Source organism: Lepisma saccharinum, chromosome 18 (assembly GCF_977018435.1).
Source record: "Lepisma saccharinum chromosome 18, izLepSacc3.1, whole genome shotgun sequence".
NCBI classification, from domain to species: Eukaryota; Metazoa; Arthropoda; class Insecta; order Zygentoma; family Lepismatidae; genus Lepisma; species Lepisma saccharinum.
Window position 1 is genome coordinate 22340553 of NC_139246.1, and position 21872 is coordinate 22362424.

Sequence of the window (21872 nt, forward strand, 5' to 3'; positions counted from 1 at the left end):
TCAGCGTCGCCGTTAATTTCCATAGGTAGAAAAGTGGAGCAATGTAAGAATACAAATCCAGCGTTTTACCACAGATTTTACTGAGCAAAAATTCTTCTTGTGAAACGGTTTCGTGCTTACTCGTGTACATACTTTGTAATCTTTGTACATGTCATTAATGCAAAGCTGTTCCACTTGTAGCCAAGTACCAAAAGATAAACAATTACCGCGTGACATGTAATGGAATGCCAAGCATTGCAAAGCATATACTAATAATAATTTATGATAGCGCAGACGACGCATGAAAAAAATTTCTCTTTGCCACATTGGTTGTTTTATCTTTCAACCAGATCTCAGAATGGCCTTATATAATGCATATATAAAGTATTGATAAAACATTTGAATATGATTTGATATTTGTATTCCAATATTTCGATGTGGAGAATTTGTTTTTGTGTAAATATCAGAAGTTTTCTTTCAAAATTATTTACTGAAATGTGGCAACTTGGATGGAATTTGACCACGCCTTTAGTACAACCAATGGTCATTCTTTGTTAAAACGGAAGTTGACTTCACATCCTGTAGTGCACCCGGCGGTTTGGCCGAGTGAATGTAGGGAAATTGGTTGTGAATTTTGCTATGCAGAAGGTGTAGAATAGTGGATATAAAAATAAAATATTTTGTGAAAAGAAGCCGTTAGTGACTGGATAAAATGTCAAGTGAATCTGTTAAAACAGTAAGTATGATATAAAGTTTCATAGTCTCATTTCGTGAAACAGTCCACCATTGTGTCAATAATACCAGAGGACACTGCACTCGGTACGATGAGGATAATGTTACGAAAAGTTTTGATGTTGTTGAGTATCAGTCAATAAAATTATACTTGTATTCTCCCCGTACAAGAGTAGAATAATATTAGTAGCAGTGTAATGTGCGAATAAGCTATAGGTCGAAGATAAATGAAAGATGTTTCGAGTTAGGCTTTCCAGGTTGTTTTTATTGCGAAACGCGAGAAAAGCTACTTCAGTTTTAAAATACGGTAATAACACGCTACGCAACATTGGGTGCGTCATGTACATCACTTTTATTTAAATTCAATGTACTGAATGTATGCATGTAAACAATGTACGGAACGTTTATTGGGGGTTTCTTTGATAGATAACATCTCTTCAGCCTTGACACATATGTATATTTACGAGCAAATTTGTTGCGATACACTACCTAGGTAAGTAAGGAAAATATCCAGGTAACAGTTTCATACATCGGAGACACATTTCTTCAATTTTACACAAGAAACTACGGAGCGAATTTACAATATAGAGAAAGTCTCCAATTTTGTTAATTTTCGGTATACTAACTAATTTTGACCTCCTAATCACGAATCTGTTGAAAAAAACCGGGGGTCACGTCTGAAAATTTGAAAAAAAAAGCAGATTGATTTTTTTTATATATAGGTGTATATGCGTAGTTTTACGAACAAAAATGTAATCTCCTGTCATTGTGTCCAACCACGCCGTTGTTTTACACGAAAATGATTTGTGATGTTCAATTCTAGTACGATCCCTATTTTTTCGATGAATTTAGGGGTGAAATGACTGCTAATGGAACCTAACCTAACAGGCCTAACCTAACCTCGTGTGAATGGTTCGTGGATGGATGGGTTTTGGGGCTAACGTCAAAGGTTTGTGGGGCTACCCGTGGATGGTTTGTTGGTCTACCCGTGGATGGTTTTTGGGTTAACGTCAATGGTTTGTGGGGCTACCCGTGGATGGTTTTTGGCACTAACGAACAATTTTTCATCAAAATGTACAATTTCCAGATGTGACCCCCGGTTTTTTACAACAGATTCGTGATTAGGAGGCCAAAATTAGTTAGTATACCGAAAATTAACGACTTACGGAAATGAGTTTCTCCAAGGTTTACAACGTTCGTCGAGGTATTTTCTTTCATCGTGGAAAATTTTTGACCGGGAAATCATGTATTTTTCAAGAGAAATATCTCACCGACGCACAATTGCCATTGCTTTCATTTGCTTGCCCTACGACAACTAGATGCTGCGTACCTTTGATGACGTAAGCCCCTGTCAGTGTTTCAAACCCTCCCCTTTTTTACTATGCTTGCCTAACGTAACCAAACCTAACCTAACCTTATCGGAAATAGTTCGTAGGGCTATCCGTGAATGGTTCGTTGGACTTTCCGTGAATGGTTTGTGGGGCTATCCGTGTATGGTTCGTGAGGCTATCCATCAGCTACCCGTGCATAATGTATAATTTCCACCGGTGACAAACACGATAGTAGGTAATTTTCGGTGCTGGAGGTTGAAACACTGCATACCCACAATGTGAGTCAAGATGTGCCTGCCATATTGTGTGTTCCAGAAGCGAAGAATGGAATAAAATAAAGCACTCAGAATGTGAAAAATTGAGTTTTGTTTTCGTGTAAAAAGCATAATGGCACCTTGAACTATGTGGTAAGACTGCAGTTTATGGGCTGCTAAGGAGGAACGCGGTTCATGATTTTTTGGTAACGTTTTGTAGTTATTAATCGAGAAAAATAAGTTTTAAGGTGCGGAAAAAAAATTCTTTAAAAAAACAAAACAGAAAAACATGTCAAGGTTGGGCGGTATTGAAATCGTAGCAACGAAGGAAAATGCATATTCCTGCACAAATCTAGTGAAAGCAAAAAATGCCTATGTTGTTAGGTAGCTAGGTTTAGTTCACATAGCCTAAATAATAATTAGTCATTGTGCGTAAACAATATGGACGCGAACAAATGGAGAAATGCATTGTTTTTAGTAGCAGGGAAAACATTTTTTACGTGCAATAATATAATAGTAATCGTAAAAGGAACACCGGAAAATGGAAGTAGAAGGTACGTACTTTCAGAGGATATAAATTTTGTTCGTCTATTTAGAGGAAAAAAGCAGCCCATGTTCTGCAGTGAGACCAACTATGTTCCGCAATACACAATTGGTAAGTATGAACCATGCGAAACACAAAATAAACGATTTTAATGTGTCTCCGATATATGAAACTGTTACCATTAACCGATAGTTTGGTAACTCAATGTACTTTAACAAAGTGCAAGGTGCATCATAGTTGAGTAAGTCGATGTAATGGAAAACCGTTGTTGACTTTTTTACTGTACACTCTTGTTAAAATGTGTATCCCTATTTCTTGTGTATGTATCAAGTCAGAATATGTGTTAGCATATGGGTTGAAGCAGGAAATGGGACCTGTTAACAATTGGCCCTCCCAAAGAAAAGACAGATGTGTAACAAGGTAGACAAAGATTTACTATTGCTTCTTATCCTAAAAATGTTCATATGGACTACACAAACATAATGATCGTTTTGTTTATTTTACATTGTAAAGTGTGTTAGGGCAGTTAGCTGTGGGTGTCATAGTTTTTCTGTACATTTTATCTCCACCTACAGAACTATTTAACAGAAAACTTTTGTCAATAATTGCCAGTTTTGAGAACACCTAGTGAAACATACTAGAATTGGTTCCCATTGCTTCAACAAGATTTCATCCTTCATGGAAATATTTTTGCCTTTTCTCATTCAATGTAAAAATCAAGTAATATACAGAAGTCAGAACAAGAAAATTGTGGGTTTACTTTCCTTGCCAGGACTATAATACTAGTAAGAAAATAAATTCTGAGTATGTTATGTACTTTCAGTGTACCTTATTTTGTATTATTAAGCTTTAGGCCCTCCACTGTTAAAATAATATCCTGCTTATATTGCTGGGTAAGACTACTTACTCCCTTTTCCTAAGGAATACGTGTCATATATCGTTGGAAAGCTTATTGTATAAGGAATTCAACAACGTAAATCCCAAAGTGAGGAAAAATTACCTGGAGGAGGAAATCGATAAAAACCAATGTTGTCCGTATATATGTGTAATTAAACGTACTGAGGAAATTTTTCGATGAAGCACATATTTAGGGGTGAAATTAGTGCTAGTGGAACCTAACCTAACCTCGTCCCCGTGAATGGTGAACAGAAAGCGTAAAAAGAAAAATTTACTTACCCGAAGAGATGCAGGCTGTCTGCAAGCACGGTTTTGAATGATGCACTAAATTATTACTGGGGATAAACGTATTTTACACTATCTACAAGTTTTTGGAACCTGTTCTTCATGCACCATACACACGCACAACACACCGCGAACGCAAAGAAGCAATCACCATGCAGAACGCAAACGAGCATTCACAATGCGGACACAAAGACAGCCTGCAGTGTTGTTAACTCCCATCGGTTACCACCAAAAGGCAATAAGGACGTAAAGTAGAGTCTAGCCTATTGCTGCTGTAACGTACTTGAATACTTACCTTGTACTCATCATAAGCATGAATTTCTATGTTGTCAATCAGATTTGAATTGTGTATACTTCTGAGACATTCACAATCAAGTAATGTGCCCTATAGTTTGTATGCATGCCAAGAAGAAGGGAGAGATTTGAAAATGTTTACTGTTTTCAGCATTTGCATAAACTGACAGATTCTGTCTAAATTTTGTATGTTATGATTTTGCCTGTAAGGGAGAAAAGTGTAACATTTCAATTCAGTGAGTACAATGGTGACTCTTTGGTACGTTAGTCGTTGCAGTGGAATAATTAAAATTATGTATACGATTAAGGGTAAGTCCTACCTATGTTTACATACTTACAAATTTGTGTATGTGCTACAAGTACTAATTCTTGCAAGAATCTAGCAGAAAAACTTCTTCCTCGAAATCACATCCTATCTCAACCCTAACACATGTTTGAGTGTTTTTCAGTTGTCGTGTCGTCATTGCCAGCACCCATTAGAACAAATGTGCTAACTAACATAAAACAAAATTGTAGGCCAGATCAGCCAGTATAATCTGTGTGGAGCGTGTGTTGTGTCGCCCCTGTATGTTTGTGATTGTCCTTTTGAGTGGGGAAAAAATGTGCTGGGGTAGGGGTTAAAGGTGGCCAGGTGTAATGCTGATCACATCATCCCAACTATGGCAGAGATCAAGGGTACCTTTACCTTTTACCTTAATGATGGAAATATGTCTGAAAATAAGAAACAACTGTTGTTCTACTCACGAACTCAAACTCCAACCTTCAGCAAAGTGTATCTTTTCTACCATGTCATCTAGGACGAATGATGAACAGATGAAATAAATGAATAGAACAAACACTATGACCAGTGTTTGAAGTTTAGAACCTCGAGCTTCGTAGTGCTTGATGCTGCCCGATCCACTATTAGCTGTCTTAATATTAGATGAATCGTTAAATGGAAGTGTAAGGTCCAGAAGACAAAAATGTGGTCCCTTTGACATGCATGTAAGATTTCGATGTGTTCAAATGTTTGCAGCACTTGGGGTGGTGGCCGTCAGCCACTGGGGTAGGAAAACAGGCAGGCTTAGTGCCAGAATCACGCGTAAGAGGATAGTCTCCAATGCCCTCTTAGAGTGGTAGGAACTAAGTACACCACCGCGCAGTGTGTACTCATCCTCTTTATGCACAGGAAGGCTAATGCGAGACTGGACCTACAGTTTAAAGTGCGATAGAAACCATTAGGGGCCAACACTGGATATCAAACACAGCCACGTTCATATAAAAAAATGTGGCTTCAGAATAGTCTATTTCTAAACCATTGCATAAATGTTGACTTGGGAGAAATTTAGCATTTTTTATGGAATTATTGAATGTGGAACGTTACAATATGCATAAAGTGGATTTAAAAAGAAAACTAAATTAATGTGTCTGTAAAGTGTGTACGAGGGTCACTATTTATATTTTGAGCCTAACAATGAAAAAACAGGAATTTGGCATTGAAAACTGCTTTATTGTTTTTCAAAGTATTCTCCTTTATGGTCAATACACTTTTGCATTTGTCAAAGCAGTTTTTCCAATCTTCTTGAGACACCTCCATAATATGGTTTTTGAACGCATCAACGGCATCTTCCGCCGACGAAAATCGTTGTCCACGCAATTTATTCTTGACATTCGGGAACAAGAAGAAGTCATTGGGTGCCAAATCAGGACTGTTTGGCGGATGACCCATCAATTCGATTTTTTGACTGTTCATAAAGTCGGTTGTTAGACGAGATGTGTGACAGCTGGCATTGTCTTGATGAAGAATGATCCGACGGCGATTGTTTGTTTTCCGTATTTGACCGAAGACCTCTGGCAAACAAATTGTTGTGTACCATTCAGAGTTGACCGTTCTACGTTCCTCTAAAGGCACAGTTGCCAAATGACCAGTTTTCCCGAAAAAACAGGCGACCATTTGTTTCGACATGCTTCGAGCGCGAACAACTTTTGTTGGATTGGGTTCATCTTGAAACACCCATACAGTCGACTGCTGTTTACGTTTCGGCTCATATGCATATATCCATGATTCGTCACCTGTTACAATCTTATATACGACTTTTGAAGCACCACGATTGTATTTATTGAGCATTTGTTTGCACCAATTGACGCGTGCGTCTTTTTGAGTTTTTGTCAAATTGTGTGGGATCCAACGAGAACATACCTTTCTCACAGCTAAATGATCATGTAATATTTTATATATGCTGGTGGAACTAATGCCTATGGTTGCCTCAATCTCACAGTATGTCACATGACGATCTTGCAGTATTAGGTTTTGCACAGCATCAATGTTTTCTTGAACAACGACAACTGATTTTGGACGACCTTCGCGAATCTCGTCGGTGAGCGAATGGCGGCCACGATTAAATTCATTATACCAGCGTTTCACAGTGGCAAAGGATGGGGCTTCATCGCCAAATGTGGAAGTAAGTTGATCGATGCACTCTTGTCTTGATAATCCACGTCGAAAATCGTAAAAAATCATCGCACGAAAATGTTCACGAGTTAATTCCATTTTATTGTTGTCGCGCAATCTCCAAGGCAACGTAAACAACACAAATGAAGCTATTGACAAAACATTTGAAGTACGTTATGGTCAATAATGCCAGACGATTCCGTGCAAACGTCAAATCGCGCCTAACTTCAATCAGTGTTGCCAAGGCTCAAAATATAAATAGTGACCCTTGTATTATATTTTCTAAAACTAAGGAGTGTAGACCAGTGTGATAGCTCTGATTATGTTATTTAGGCTTGATTCATTTAACATGTATATCCATCTGAAGCTACCATAACTTTGCTTTGAAATATTACTAATTTCACACAAGATAAAATATTTAATTGCAAAATTAATTTCTCCCATAATTCTGTTTAAAAAATGTATTTTTCATAATTTCCAGGATAATCTTCATAGGCAAACAACAGAAAATTCACATGAGGTAATTTGCTTTATGATTACATTTCATAGCCTAACTAGTATTCACAACATAATAATTTTAATAATTATGTATGTAAGTCTAGAAGTAAACACAGTCAAAAAAGTTTTGCATCAGGACGGAAAATGACAAAAGATATATGAAGCACAAGGTTTATTGACAATGACAGTGGGAATACAAAAAAAAGAAAATATATAAAGAACAAGACATGTTGAATGAAAAGGAAACAAAAAATGTACAATTTTCTCAGAAATGTGTTTAAACCGAAAATGGCACAATTCATAATGGAGGCAAAAAAACAACAACAAAGAACTGTCACAAGAAGACTGTTCGTCATACCAGATCCACCAGAAACATTGTCTACCACCTAGTGTGTCCTCCCCTGGCTGGAAGAAGGTCTTGAACATGCTGTGGCATACTGAGGATGAGAAGATCAAGGTGATCTTGTGGTAAATGATCCCATTCGTCCTGTGCTGCAAGAAGACAGGATGGTTTGCAATGGCATTTTTTAGCATTGCCCATGCACGTTCGATGCAATTCATGTCAGGACTTTGCGCTGGCCAGAGCATGCAATGGATATTCGCCACCTGCAGATAATCGTGCACCATCTGTGCATGGTGTGGATGGGCATTGTCATCCACAAAGACAAATTCATCACCATTTTCCTGAAATTGTTCCACAGTTGTCTGGAGAATGTCCCTGACATAACGAGCAGCTGTTTGTGTCCCTCTGATTGGAATTAGGTGCATTCGAGCATGATCCCTGACCACACCATGATTCCTCCTTGGTATGGATGGACCCCCTGGACACCACGAAGCTGCTCCTGCAGTCCAGGGCCTCGTCACACCCATCCTCTTCGTGAATCTGGCCTTAGACAGAGCCTACATTCATCGGTGAAGAGCACATTAGCCCAATGATCGGGTCCCCAATTTCAATGCACACGGTCACGTTGATGTCGTTTCAATAGGTACTGGTGCCGGAGAGGTCTTCTGGAACGTAAACCAATTTCTCCGAGTCTGTTACGGACAATTTGGTTTGACACACGCACACCAGAGGCTGCCTAGTGGGCATGAGTGATGTTCCTTGCTGTCATGGTATTCTGTCGCCAAGCTGAGAGTCGTACATAGAGGTGTTGAGCTGGTGTTGTGAACCGTGGACAACCTGTCCGTTGATGATCTGCTACTGTTCCTGTCTCTGTATACCGCCTCCAGGTCCTACAGACATCGCCTTGCGCCACTCCAACAGCCCTAGCTATAGCCCATTGTGACATGCCTGTCTACAGTAGCGTGATGATCCTGGCCCAATCAAACTACATTATCGTCCGTCTAGGCATGCCTTGCACACAGCTGCACTCGCTCGCCTTCGTTAACTGGACACAAGGAACACCTAACCAACCTTCGCCGACTACCGTGGTGCTACGCTCGAACACACGCATGTGCTTGCCGACTCCGGTAGTCGTCTGTGGTGATCGGTATTGCACATCGACCATGTTACTTCGCACAATGAGCTCTGCTTCATTGTTTCTTGTCCGCTTCGGCATGTTGTGGACCCTATTTTCATCGCTTCTCTTGTGATGCAAAACTTTTTTGACTGTGTTTATGTGGTCTTTTGCACAACTTTGCTGCCCAAAGACCAGCAACCACTGGTTGAGGATCGTCATAGCAGTTTTGAGAGGATAGATCGTGGCTTTGTTTTATGACATATTGCTTGTAAATCAGCAGAAACTACACCATGAACATGTAGAAAGTTCAGTGTTTGTTTCAATAATTCGGTAAAATAAGTGCTAAATTTATCCGTACTCTACGTTTATACAATGGTTTTCACACTTGCACACAAAGAAAGTAGCTACTCGGAAGGTCTGTGTTTGATAACTGTTGGAGTGACATGCTAGTTCAAGTCCCACTTTAGGCTGTAGGTCCAGTCCCCATTAGCCTTCCTGTGCATAAACCGTATTTGAAAACAAACTCTATGAACATGACTGTAAAAGGTATATTTTATTTTGTAAAATTTTCTGTAACCTCTCATTGTACCAATTAGGCTTTATTGACATTTAATATCCATTATTATTTCTTATAGTCTACGGTTATTACAAGCATAAAAACACAATTTTTCGTTGTGACGTTTCAGGAGAACACACGCACAGACGTGTTTTTATGCTTGTAATAACCATAGACTACAAGAAAAATAATTAATGCAATTAAAACAATAATTTCCAGATTAATTAATTTTGTTATTTACGTGGAGTAGGACCACTTTTCACGGAATGTCCCTAACACATTTCCGTGAGCATTTTTTTTTACAATAATCTTAGACAATCAGCTCTGTCCAGGGAAACAAGTGAACAATGGCTTATATATTAGGTAGCCATAAACAATTTCAGAAACAGATTGCATAGAAAAAATATTCTGAGCACAGAATTAAGCAGCCGTGTTGTGTTATGTCAAATTTGGGGGCGTGTACCCACTGTACCCTCTCGAGAATTATGTTGATTTTTTTTTTAAACTACAGATTTCGATGTTTTACATAATATATATTTGATTCCAAAGTATGGCCTACATAAGTAAGAACCTGCCATCTTGAAGTACTTTCATCACTTTTTATTAGGAAATACTGGTTGTATGCACACTCAAATAGCTAAAGAACACATGTGAAATATCACACCATCAAACTTGCTATCAGCACCAAACCAAACAGTCCAAACGACGTAAAATTATAAGCACTACTAATGATAATTTCACTTCTATTTTGGTATCATAAGTTTTCAGTCATTCGTGTTTGATTTACTTTATTTTTGAAATGGTAGGCAACATCATTTCTCTTGTGGAATGTCTTGTTGTGTGCTATATTCACTTGCAAGAAGCGTTCAGGCTCTATTGCTTCACTAATGTTACAGATGTACTTTACTTGAAAATAGCACATTTCCTGGTAAAAACAACTGAAAATGTTCATAAACAACGTCTCCATAAAGCATGCAAAGTATTTCACTTTCTCAAAGGGATACAGAGAGTCAAGGGTACCACAAATTTATATAATAGTAGAACAGGAACAGTTCATTATATAACATACAAAACTTCAGCCACACCTCCTAATGTAAGTTTACTTTTGCTGATTAAATTTAAATTAGTAACACTTTTGTTTCTCCTTTTCAGTTCACAAGCTTGGAAACTCCCGGCTATGTGGGTTTCGCCAACCTTCCCAATCAAGTTCACAGGAAGTCCGTGAAGAAGGGTTTTGAATTCACATTGATGGTTGTTGGTAAGTATTTTGTTGCATTTGGAACAAAGTATCTGTGGTTGTTTTAATCTTTAATCATTGGTTCAATTTATTACTGATCAAAGTTGATTCTGCAGAGGTCTCGTCGGTAGGGCATCTGACTGCCATGTGAGTGGGTGATCCAAGGTTGGAATTTTTCTGGTCGTGTCCCTGCATAAAATGGCTCTGGGTCTCACCCAGCCTCAAATCATTAGGAACGGGAGGGTGGTAAGGCAACAGGAGCATGATGCTGTTCCCATCACCTCCAAAATGGCCAAGATCAAGAATATGTGGAGTCGTACCCCCACATCCCGTAGATGTGCTTTCATGGCATGGTGCTATATGCACGAGGAATGTTACGTTTTTCTCTTGTTGAAGCAGTTAAATGCAGTTGAAGAGATTTTAATGTTAACCAGGTTAGGCCTAGAAAGTTTTGAAGCTTTCTAACTGTTTTTAGTTCTTGTTAATCCCAGAAGATGTTAGCAAGCCTGGAAAATTTGCTGAAACACTGCTCACTATCTTGAGATAAACTCATCATCATTCAGGTAAAATGATTAGTAATGTGTCTGATGGAGCCGTACAATCTCATAAAAAATTAACCATGTTCTTACATGGTAGCAAGTTTTCCATTTGAACTAGAGTTTTGCTTAAAATATTCCACACAAGATAAATATTTAATCACAAAATTAGTTTCACCCCATAATACAGTTGCAAAATAATAATTTCCAGGATAATTATAATCTTCAAAAGTGTCCCTCAGCATCGTTTTGCAAATCCTCTGAGAAAATATCAACCAGTATCGGTGATTGTCTGGTATCAGCGGATAAAAATATGTCACTATCATCTAAACTGCAATGTACTTAAATTAATTGGTTTACAATTTTTCAGGTGAAATATTGTCCCAGCAAATGACTGTTCCTATATACAGTGCAATAATACTGTTCAACAGTTGGCATCTGCCATCATATATGAAAAAGCCAATCTTGCATGCACGATTGAACTCACAGTTAGTTGCACTCTTGTTTAAAACTTATATGAATATGTATCATTGCTCAGTAAATGTTTCTATTTTTTCAGGCGAATCAGGCTTAGGAAAATCAACCCTTGTAAATAGCCTATTCCTTACTGATCTGTACCCAGAGAGGGTAGTGCCAGATGCTGTAGGTTAGTACCTTTCTTGTATATTAGCTTTGTATTTTCCTCATACAGTAGTTATAGTCCCCTTTACATCTGAAGTTACAGTTATCTGCAGTTCTTTGTCTACATAGTTGTGTACTGCAATGTTGTGAAAATGACACGTAAATGAGTTTAATGATTAAGAAGGTTTACACAAAACCAACAATATCCAAATGGTACTGTCCAAAATAAAATGGAAGGTTTGTTTCATTTTTTAAAACTTTAGGCTTGAAATATGGGAATTTGATCCTTAGAAACCTGTAGTTGAAATCGCACCCGAAGTACTACGCACGTAAAAAGAGCTACTACCTCTATTTCAAGCTCTTTGAAAGGTTGACTTCTAAGTTTGCTGCAAAGGTTGTGGGGGTGAGTAGTTGTTCTTTCGTGAGTTCCTTCATTTATATTATCTAATCATCATTCATCCTCATTGAAATTTGCCAGAAGTGGCAGAAAAGTTACCCAAAGTAAGAAAAATACAAAATTGATTATGTTACGATACTTTTCTACTGTTGGAGGTGAATTATGGGAAGTAACAGTTGGGCTGAGAAGTTCGTAGGCTAACATAGTAAAAAATATTTTTTTGACAAAATTCGATTTTATTATTCAATATAGTTGCCTTTGAGGGCGATACAACGATTATAGCGGTCATACAATTTTTCGATGCCATTTTTAGAGTACAATTTCTCTTTAGCCTCAAAATAGGCCTTAGTGTCGGCGATTACCTCTTCATCAGTGCTAAATTTCTTTCCAGCGAGCATTCTTTTAAGGTCTGCAAACAGGAAAAAGTCACTGGGGGCCAGATCTGGAGAATATGGTGGATGGGGAAGCAATTCGTAGTCTAATTCATATAATTTTGCCATCGTTTTCATTGATTTGTCTTGATGAAACAGCACTTTTCTCTTCTTCAAATGGGGCCGTTTTTTCGTGATTTCATCCTTTAAACGCTCCAACAACGCTATGTAATAATCTCAGCTATCTCCATCAACTTCACTTTACGATCATTTAAAATTATTTTGTGGACTTTTTTGATGTTTTCGTCGGTAACAGCCTCTTTGGGGCGTCCACTCCGTGCATCGTCTTCGATGCTCATTTCGCCTCGTTTAAATTTAGCAAACCACTTCTCAACGGTTGATTTTCCTGGTGCAGAGTCCGAATAATGTTTATCAAGCCAAGCCTTGGCTTCAACAGTATTTTTTTCGCCAAAAAGCAATGCTTTATTAACACACGAAATTCTTTTTTATCCATTTTTTCACAATAACAAAAGCTGCTTCACTCACAATGCTATATCTCACGAACTAATTATCCGGCAGCTGTGAAATTTATACACGTATCTTTTGAAGGTTAGTACTAAGTACAAATCACATGGATTTAATTCTAGTAACGCCATCTATGAGTCAGCCTACGAACTTTTCAGCCCAACTGTTAGAATTTTAAATGTGTAGTACTGTTCCTGTTCAATCAAAAATTATACAATACTCTGCATGCATCATGGAATTACAGCTGTTAATGTTTTGTATGAAATTTCTATTTCCTATTATTGTACATATTTTCCACACTTTTAGTACCTTTTTGCTTGCTTATTTGTCTACTTTTTAGTGTTTAGAAATCCAGGCTGTAGTAATCAGTCAGTTGTGCACTATTGCAGATTTTTTAAATTTTTTTTTCCAGAAAAGACCAACAAGACTGTGAAGCTCGATGCCTCGACTGTTGAAATAGAAGAACGTGGAGTAAAATTAAGGCTTACTGTAGTTGATACTCCTGGATATGGTGATGCCATTGATAACACAGACAGGTATGTCCGTTGAATAATAAATTAAGATGGAAAGTTCATCCACAGAAGTTATACTAGTTGGAGGGGCTGAGTCTATACTAAAGGCACGACCATGAAATTAGGTGGGTGGCAGTTGTGCTGTTGTCATGTTGGAGCACAACCCCGTGTGTTCAGAGGTTTAAGAGAATAAAAGACTTCATTGTATAGTTTGTCTTTGTAATCCATGTGATACAAACTGACAGTATTTGCTCAAAAGGTCAGGGACGACACAAAAGTGTTGCGGAGAGAGGTCGGTCTGATGCTCGAAGTAGGCAACGCAGCCCGGTTATGTTGCCACACAGTGCTCTGGAACCAGCTACTTTTGTCCTGTTCTTACTTTGCTTTTCCCATACATGGTACCAGGACAATTCTGCCCAGCTGCCTATTTTCATGGCTGTGCGTTTAGTGGTGATATATTAAATTGTAAAGCATTGATTGGAATTCATTTACAGATAATGGCCAAAATTTTTCCGATCTTTTGGTGTTCAACGGGGTCCACAAAATGAGATGTGGCACTTTCATGGAGTCCAATTATCCTGAAAGTTATGCAAATCAAAGTTTCCATATATTTTACACCAGTAATGTGTGAAAAACTTGACTTTATAATTACATAACCTACCAGGTGGGGCCACAATTAAATCAGAGCTCGTTCGAAGTAACGGATTGCACTGAAACCTGATATAGATTCTATTGAGACAATGTAGAGGAGAGTTCAAATTTTCACCGCCAGGTGCAAATTCACTTAGAATTAAATTTCCCCTAATCAGAGCACTCTGGAGTAATGGGTTGCAGTGAAACTTGGTATAGAAACTATGGAGGCCATGAGGAAGCGAATTTTGATGAAAAAAAAAATGTTCAAATTTTCAATACCAGGCGAATGTGGCACTGAAGTAACAACAATCAGTAATTTGAGTTTATGCCGGTACAGTGCACCCTGTCATCGTGAATGACACTTTGGAAGTAACACAGTGTGATCAATGGTTGCCAAAAGAGTTTCCTTTTATGTTGTTCAATATACACCAGGTATCAGCACCCCATTTGCACCTTGTTGTTAATATTTGAACCATATTATTTTTTTGTCACCTTTGCTTTTGCTTCGAACGGGCTCTGAGCAGGCAACTAATTGTGGCGACTCTATATGTTTTAATATTCTGATGTAATTCTTGAATATTTTGAAACAAAACTGTTGACAAATTGTTGTATAATAAATTGGAGTGGAATATTTGCGCACTAATAATAATCAATCTTTTGATATTTCAACTGTTACAATTCAGAAGCATCGATATCAGTAGCGTTACAAGCTAAGGTTCTGTCCCAGGGCTGGTCCCTGGAGACACAATTGGGGGCGTTAAAACCTTAGCCGTACCGAATTTCATCCACTGTATTTTTATTGATCCTGTCTTACAATTATTAACATCTTTGTTACTATGTTAGGTATATTCACCAGAAGAGATTTTAGCTGTGTCTCACAAAGTATATTCGTATATTTCAGCTTCAGGGCAATTATTCAGTACATTGACGATCAGTTTGAGAGGTTCCTGCGAGATGAAAGCGGCCTGAACAGGAGAAATATTGTTGACAACAGAATCCATTGTTGCTTCTACTTCATCTCTCCCTTTGGACATGGGTAAGTCTGTCTACACATCCAAGTACTTCAAACATGAATGAAACTGAGGTTATATTGTATCATAAAGAATGTATAGTACTTTTTTTCCCCAAGTAATGACACACTTTATATTTACAAGTATTTTTCCCCTTGCATATTAGTTGGGGCTGAATCAACATAAACCAGGATGGCGTCAAACCTGGAAAAGTCAGGGAAATTTGTTTTGATTGACAAATGTTTCTTTGTAGTATTTTCAGCGAAAAATACAGGCTCTACCAGGACTTGAACCTGGATCTCTGGCATACGGTGCCTGGCTTCACCTGATTTTTTGCTGTCACTGTTTTACCTGTGGAATTGTTACGAAATGTTTCTTTGTTGATGCGATGTAATGAATCTGCCAGGCCTTTGCTTGTAAAGAGGTCATTATGAAACTCTGCATGGTAAATCTTGTTGCAAAGCCTCTGTGTTAATTATTTAGACCCCTTTTACACACCGGACACAACCAGGACACCAGAAACAAGTAAGGGGGGGGGGGGGGGGCTAAATTACCAGAGGGATAAATCTGTAAATGTTACATGTAAAATGGCATTGAATTATCATATTTCTTTCTGTATGGGTGCAGCAAGGGGTGAAGCTGTTGATTGGAAGAGGAGGGGGGCACCACCACTTTGGTACCATTGGTGCCATCCGACAGTTGTCAGATATCATAGCACGACATTTTTTTTGGACATCGTGAATAGTCATGGGCACAAATGAGGGCTTTAATGCAGCTCAATTTTTGTGTGTAATGCTGTTGTATGACATTTTGTCGGATGAACATTTAGGCTCCAGTTATGCATGCAATTATTGTCAGGTATTCCAGTTTGACTATACACAAAACCACATACGCATTTGTAATTCCAGTTTGCTTAACCCTGCATTAATCTCGCACGGTCTCTCGTTCCGGGTGTGTGATTTTCACATCGTTATATATCAATGATTGTTTTGTCAACACCCTTCTGTCTAGCTGTGTTTCTAACCTTCCTCTTTTACCCCACGATTTTGTTTTCAGTGTTAGTGAGATTTTCGAACCGCTAGGGAGGGTTTGTTGAAGCCCCATGCTGTCTGAGTCTATGTGCAGTTTTTACTGAAAATCCGATAAGCCGTTGCATACCCAATTATAATTATTTTATAATTTTATAGAATTTCAATTTTTGTAGTTTTATAGAATCTCAGTTGTTGAAAGAAAAGATGTGATTGTAATAATTGAGAATTTAGCATTTTAGACCAATAATTGAACATACAGTCAACTCTCGATTCCACGACCTTTCACAGTTCCCTGGAAAAGGGTCGTTATTTCGAAGGGGTCGTTATTGGAATTTGCACCAATTTTCAACTTAAACTGAGTTCAAACGGACACAAAGATGCCTAGGAGATGGTAACACCATGTATCCTGGTAGTTATACAACCTGTTACGCACAGGATGCGTGTTGTGAGAAGGAAAATAGAACATGAAAATGTTTTCAGAAAAAATAATTTAAAATAATGTTACTTTCTTTCAATTGTGCACAGTCGTTGCTTTTCCAGGAAATTCTTACAATTCTAGTTCATGAGAAACCCGTTTGCACTGAGACCTATGGAAAGGAAAACAATCTCTCGCTTATTACAAGCGAAACTCGAAGAATATTGACACCAGTCACACTGGCACCAGCCAAAGTCGGAAGATAATCGGGCAGAATAAATGTTGGGTTTTATACGGGTCTACTGGAGCATTGTCTGTTACAAGATTAACTGGTAAGATTAGATCTCTCGGGAGAAACAACACAACCTTTCTAGGCAAAAAAAAAAAAAAAAAAAAAGGCGGAGCTGTAATTTTAGTTCTGGTTCGGCTGTGTAAAATACATCGCAAAAAAAAAAAGTCACGTTTTCTTTGCTTCAACTAACTTCATACACCCTCCCCCCTGCCCCTTTCAAGGGAGCAGTCAATACTCCTTCCTTGACTTGCATTGTAATCCAGCGTGAAAAAGGAAGCGCAACTTGCGATGTCTTCACCCAATGCATATTCTAGGACATGTCATTAAACAGCGTCCCAGACGAAAGTCATTCGGGTTTGGAATTGAATTTCACTTTAAACTGTATATTTAGTCCCGATTAGCCCATCATCATAAAATGAACTGAAAACAAGCTTTATGAAACTGCGCATTTTCACATATCAAAATGGTAGATCGGTAGTAGTAGTACTTACTCTCACGTTAATCGATGATTTAATGTTGGATTTAGGAGTAGGAGTATTCTCGATGTCAAACACCCACTCCTCCAAAAGTTTTCCCCTCGAATAATGTCTTTTTAATCAGTCTGAGCGACCATTCCTAAATTGAGCATTTTTTTTCTTCTTCTTTTCACGTGAATGGTGGTTCTGAAGAAAAGCGGATGCGAATTAAATTTAGTTAATTCAGTTTTGCTTATCAGAAGGTGCAGAACATGAAGTTATTTTAACTCTTGTTTTCCTTTCTGGAGATCAAATTTCGTTATCGTCAAATCAAAACAGCTTTGCGAGATTCAAAACAATAACTTTTTCCTTTGCACTGGATGAGTCATTGCTGTTATCGGCAAGCAAGAGCTTTGCAGACGCTAGACAAAACACTGGCACCAGCTGCATCGTAAAAACAAGAAGACCGGCTGGAAGTTCGAGCAACAGGTGGCGGAAGAGAAAAATCCCAGCATTTTAAAGATAACGCAGCAACTGTGGAAGACGGAACTTTTAACAGCAGTTTAAAGAAGAAAGAAATGACCGACCCTTACTTTACGTTTTACCATACAACAGACAATAATACGGGTAATATTTCCTATGCAGACAACAGCATTAAACAAAAAAAAAAAAAAGACCTGAATTCTGCAATTATCAACATTGTCGTGCACAACAGTGGTGGAGAATAAGCTGGGAAAAGGGGGGGGTCACTTTTTTTCTTTTACTGCTATGGTTTTTGTTCGTATTCAAGAATATATCCAGAACTGGTTGCCCCATTTTAGACGTCAAAGGAAAGGAAGAGGGGTGGGTCCTCTTCCACCCTCGCCTGTAATCAGCCCGTGTGCACACACGAGCAAGAAAATCGTGGCCGAAACAATCGGCATTGCCCCTCCCCCCTCCCCCCACGTTTGCTGACAGGGAAAAAGGGAGAAGTCAGTCAGCCAACAAAACACTTTTTTGGCAGATACGAGGGTCACTATTTATATTTTGAGCCTAACAATGAAAAAACAGGAATTTGGCATTGAAAACTGCTTTATTGTTTTTCGAAGTATTCTCCTTTATGGTCAATACACTTTTGCATTTGTTCGAACCATTTGTCAAAGCAGTTTTTCCAATCTTCTTGAGACACCTCCATAATATGGTTTTCGAACGCATGAACGGCGTCTTCCGCCGACGAAAATCGTTGTCCACGCAATTTATTCTTGACATTCGGGAACAAGAAGAAGTCATTGGGTGCCAAATCAGGATTGTACGGCGGATGACCCATCAATTCGATTTTTTGACTGTTCATAAAGTCGGTTGTTAGATGAGATGTGTGACAGCTGGCATTGTCTTGATGAAGAATGATCCGACGGCGTTTGTTTGTTTTCCGTATTTGACCGAAGACCTCTGGCAAACAAATTGTTGTGTACCATTCAGAGTTGACCGTTCTACGTTCCTCTAAAGGCACAGTTGCCACATGACCAGTTTTCCCGAAAAAACAGGCGACCATTTGTTTCGACATGCTTCGAGCGCGAACAACTTTTGTTGGATTGGGTTCATCTTGAAACACCCATACAGTCGACTGCTGTTTACGTTTCGGCTCATATGCATATATCCATGATTCGTCACCTGTTACAATCTTATATACGACTTTTGAAGCACCACGATTGTATTTATTGAGCATTTGTTTGCACCAATTGACGCGAGCGTCTTTTTGAGTTTTTGTCAAATTGTGTGGGATCCAACGAGAACATACCTTTCTCACAGCTAAATGATCATGTAATATTTTATATATGCTGGTGGAACTAATGCCTATGGTTGCCTCAATCTCACAGTATGTCACATGACGATCTTGCAGTATTAGGTTTTGCACAGCATCAATGTTTTCTTGAACAACAACTGATTTTGGACGACCTTCGCGAATCTCGTCGGTGAGCGAATGGCAGCCACGATTAAATTCATTATACCAGCGTTTCACAGTGGCAAAGGATGGGGCTTCATCGCCAAATGTGGAAGTAAGTTGATCGATGCACTCTTGTCTTGATAATCCACGTCGAAAATCGTAAAAAATCATCGCACGAAAATGTTGGAGTTAATTCCATTTTATTGTTGTTGCGCAATCTCCAAGGCAACATAAACAACACAAATGAAGGTATTGACAAAACATTTGAAGTACGTTATGGTCAATAATGCCAGACGATTCCGTGCAAACGTCAAATCGCGCCTAACTTCAATCAGTGTTGCCAAGGCTCAAAATATAAATAGTGGCCCTCGTATACTATGTGCTTTCAATTCAATTATAGTGACCCTCGTATTACGACATCGACACAATTAGGAAAACGTATGAAGTGGGAAACGGGAGTTATGATGCATGTAAGATCGAAGTAAACTTTTGTGGAAACCTGGATGACAACGCATTAAGCGGTTTGACAATCTTTAGTTTGCCTATGTGGTTTTGATTATCTCTAACAGTTTCGCTTTTTTATGAAGTGTTGCAGGGAACAAAGAACATGTTTTTAATGAAAACGGTTACTGGAAGTTGTAAGCTATAAGGCCGAGAGTTGCTGACTCACGGGAACCTACTGAACTCTAGGTCAGAGCTGGACTGATGGGCCAGACTTCCAGGCGCAACACATCTGTATTTTGGAACATACCGGCGATCTTATCTCTCAAGGTGGTGTATTTATCGATGAAAGAGTTTGACCTGCCATACACATTGGCAAAGACTGCAAGTCCAGCAGTCATTTCGGGTGCTCCCCCCCCCCCCTCACCTGCGAGTTTTCAGCAGCTCTTAGGACAAGGAAACAAGTCAAGGTCGATTTAAAATAACATTCAAGCTCATTCGATCTTCTCTTCTCACGTATCCAAGAGCAAGCCTGGCACGTTGGGTAGCAGCCGTCGGATGCAGGGTAACATTGGTGTGCTTGAGGGAGGGAAGGGCAGAGGTAAAGTGCTATTGGATATCACTCAAGCATGGTGTGGTGGTGTCTTTTTTTAGTTCAGACCCAATTGTGAGCGGTAGAGCGCTCGTGAAGGGAATGAGTGGAAAAAAAACAACGCATTTTTCACGGTTCCCGGGAAAAGGGTCGTTACTTCGAGGGGTCGTTATACCCGGGGTCATAGAATCCAGAGTTGACTGTATTTTAAAAACTCTGTCTCTGAGACCGTGGGGGACCATCAACGTAACTTTTCTTGCGCGACCCACGAAGGGTTAAAATTGATGTGATATTTAATACATCTGTGGCCGCGGTGGCTCAGTCGGTAACGCGTCTGACTACCATGCTCAAGGTCCCGGGTTCGATCCCCGGCCGGTTCAAATCCGGGAACTTTTCTAACGGTGGAAGCGGCCCCGGCGCCTACCCAGCGTCGAATAACATGGGTACCTGGGGGAAACCCTGGGGGGTAAAGGCGGTCAGGGGCGTGATGCTGATCACATCACCCCCACTCACGACCGGATCAAGAAAGTGCGGGGCGTTACCCCCACACCCCCTATACGCCTTCATGGCGTGGTGCTATGCACAGGGGAACACTTTACCTTTACCTTTTATTTAATACATCTTACTGCATCAAATGTAATTTCTACTGTGATATGTGTCGTTTAATGCATCTTAGTGTTTAAAGCGAATTTGTTTTTATGTATTGATATGCATGAACAGGATCTGATGCACTTTAATGTGTTATTGAAATAAAATATGCATTTTTGTGTTAATTCACACATTTAGGGTTCTGTCTGGTTAAAGTGTGATAAAATATCTCACTACAACACTAGCGTTTTTCTGAACTTGTGACCTGGTTTACCGCAACAATTATTATTTATTGTATATATTAATTAAATAAAATTGAAATAAAACAATGCAAGTAAAACAAAAACAGAAGTCTGGAAATTTCTAAATATATGTGAAAAATGTTGGTTTTCTGGATGTTATGAAGGTAACAAGGGAGGATATGCTACTGCTACAATGTCCGATCTCATGCATAGTACCCTTGTGGATCTGTTTTTTGTTGGATGTCTTCTCACTGCAGCATTTGACAAAATCCACTTTCATAAACAGAGCCTTATGTTTTTGTCTGATGTTGTAGTATGACATTTCGTCAAGACAAACTTTTAGGCTCCATTTATGCATGTAATTTTTGTCACATGCAGGTCGACAGTTGTCATTATTCTGTGACATCTGACAAAAATTGCATGTATTGCACTCTTATGACTATTTGTTGGATGTCACAATGTGACATTTCTTGTTTGAAAGCAAATCAACACTGCTTTTCTTATACATTATCTACCAATTTTCAACATACATTTTTTTGTTTGCTTTGGTGTATTGTGGTGGCTATAGCTGGATGCGGAATACAAATTTTTCCATAAAATTTTGATTTTCTTTTTTAAATTCTCATTATTGGGAGGTAAAATGTATAAATTTCACCTCTGCTAAGAGTCATTTGACAAAACAATACCAATTTCATCCCTTTTTAGTTCTGTCTACTTTTTTCCCCCCACCCTTCGTGGAGAGAGTGAGAAGAGCATATGTGAAAAGTTCCTATCCCAAGAGGGTTAAAA

At 38.8% G+C, this 21872-nt stretch overlaps 1 protein-coding gene across 4 annotated transcripts in view; it reads left to right on the forward strand.

Moving 5' to 3' along the window:
* The first annotated feature begins 545 nt into the window (after positions 1–545).
* Positions 546–21872, forward strand: part of Septin1 (Septin 1) — a 53324-nt gene continuing 31997 nt past the window's right edge. For 2 of the 4 annotated variants that reach the window (XM_083140318.1, XM_083140320.1), the window contains exons 1-6: positions 546–715; positions 7229–7267; positions 10414–10519; positions 11594–11680; positions 13361–13484; positions 14995–15129. In XM_083140318.1, the coding sequence (XP_082996444.1) occupies positions 692–715; positions 7229–7267; positions 10414–10519; positions 11594–11680; positions 13361–13484; positions 14995–15129 (515 nt within the window). In that variant the 5' untranslated portion in view covers positions 546–691. The remainder of the gene's footprint in view (positions 716–7228; positions 7268–10413; positions 10520–11593; positions 11681–13360; positions 13485–14994; positions 15130–21872) is intronic. The other 2 variants (XM_083140319.1, XM_083140321.1) reach the window with 1 other exon arrangement.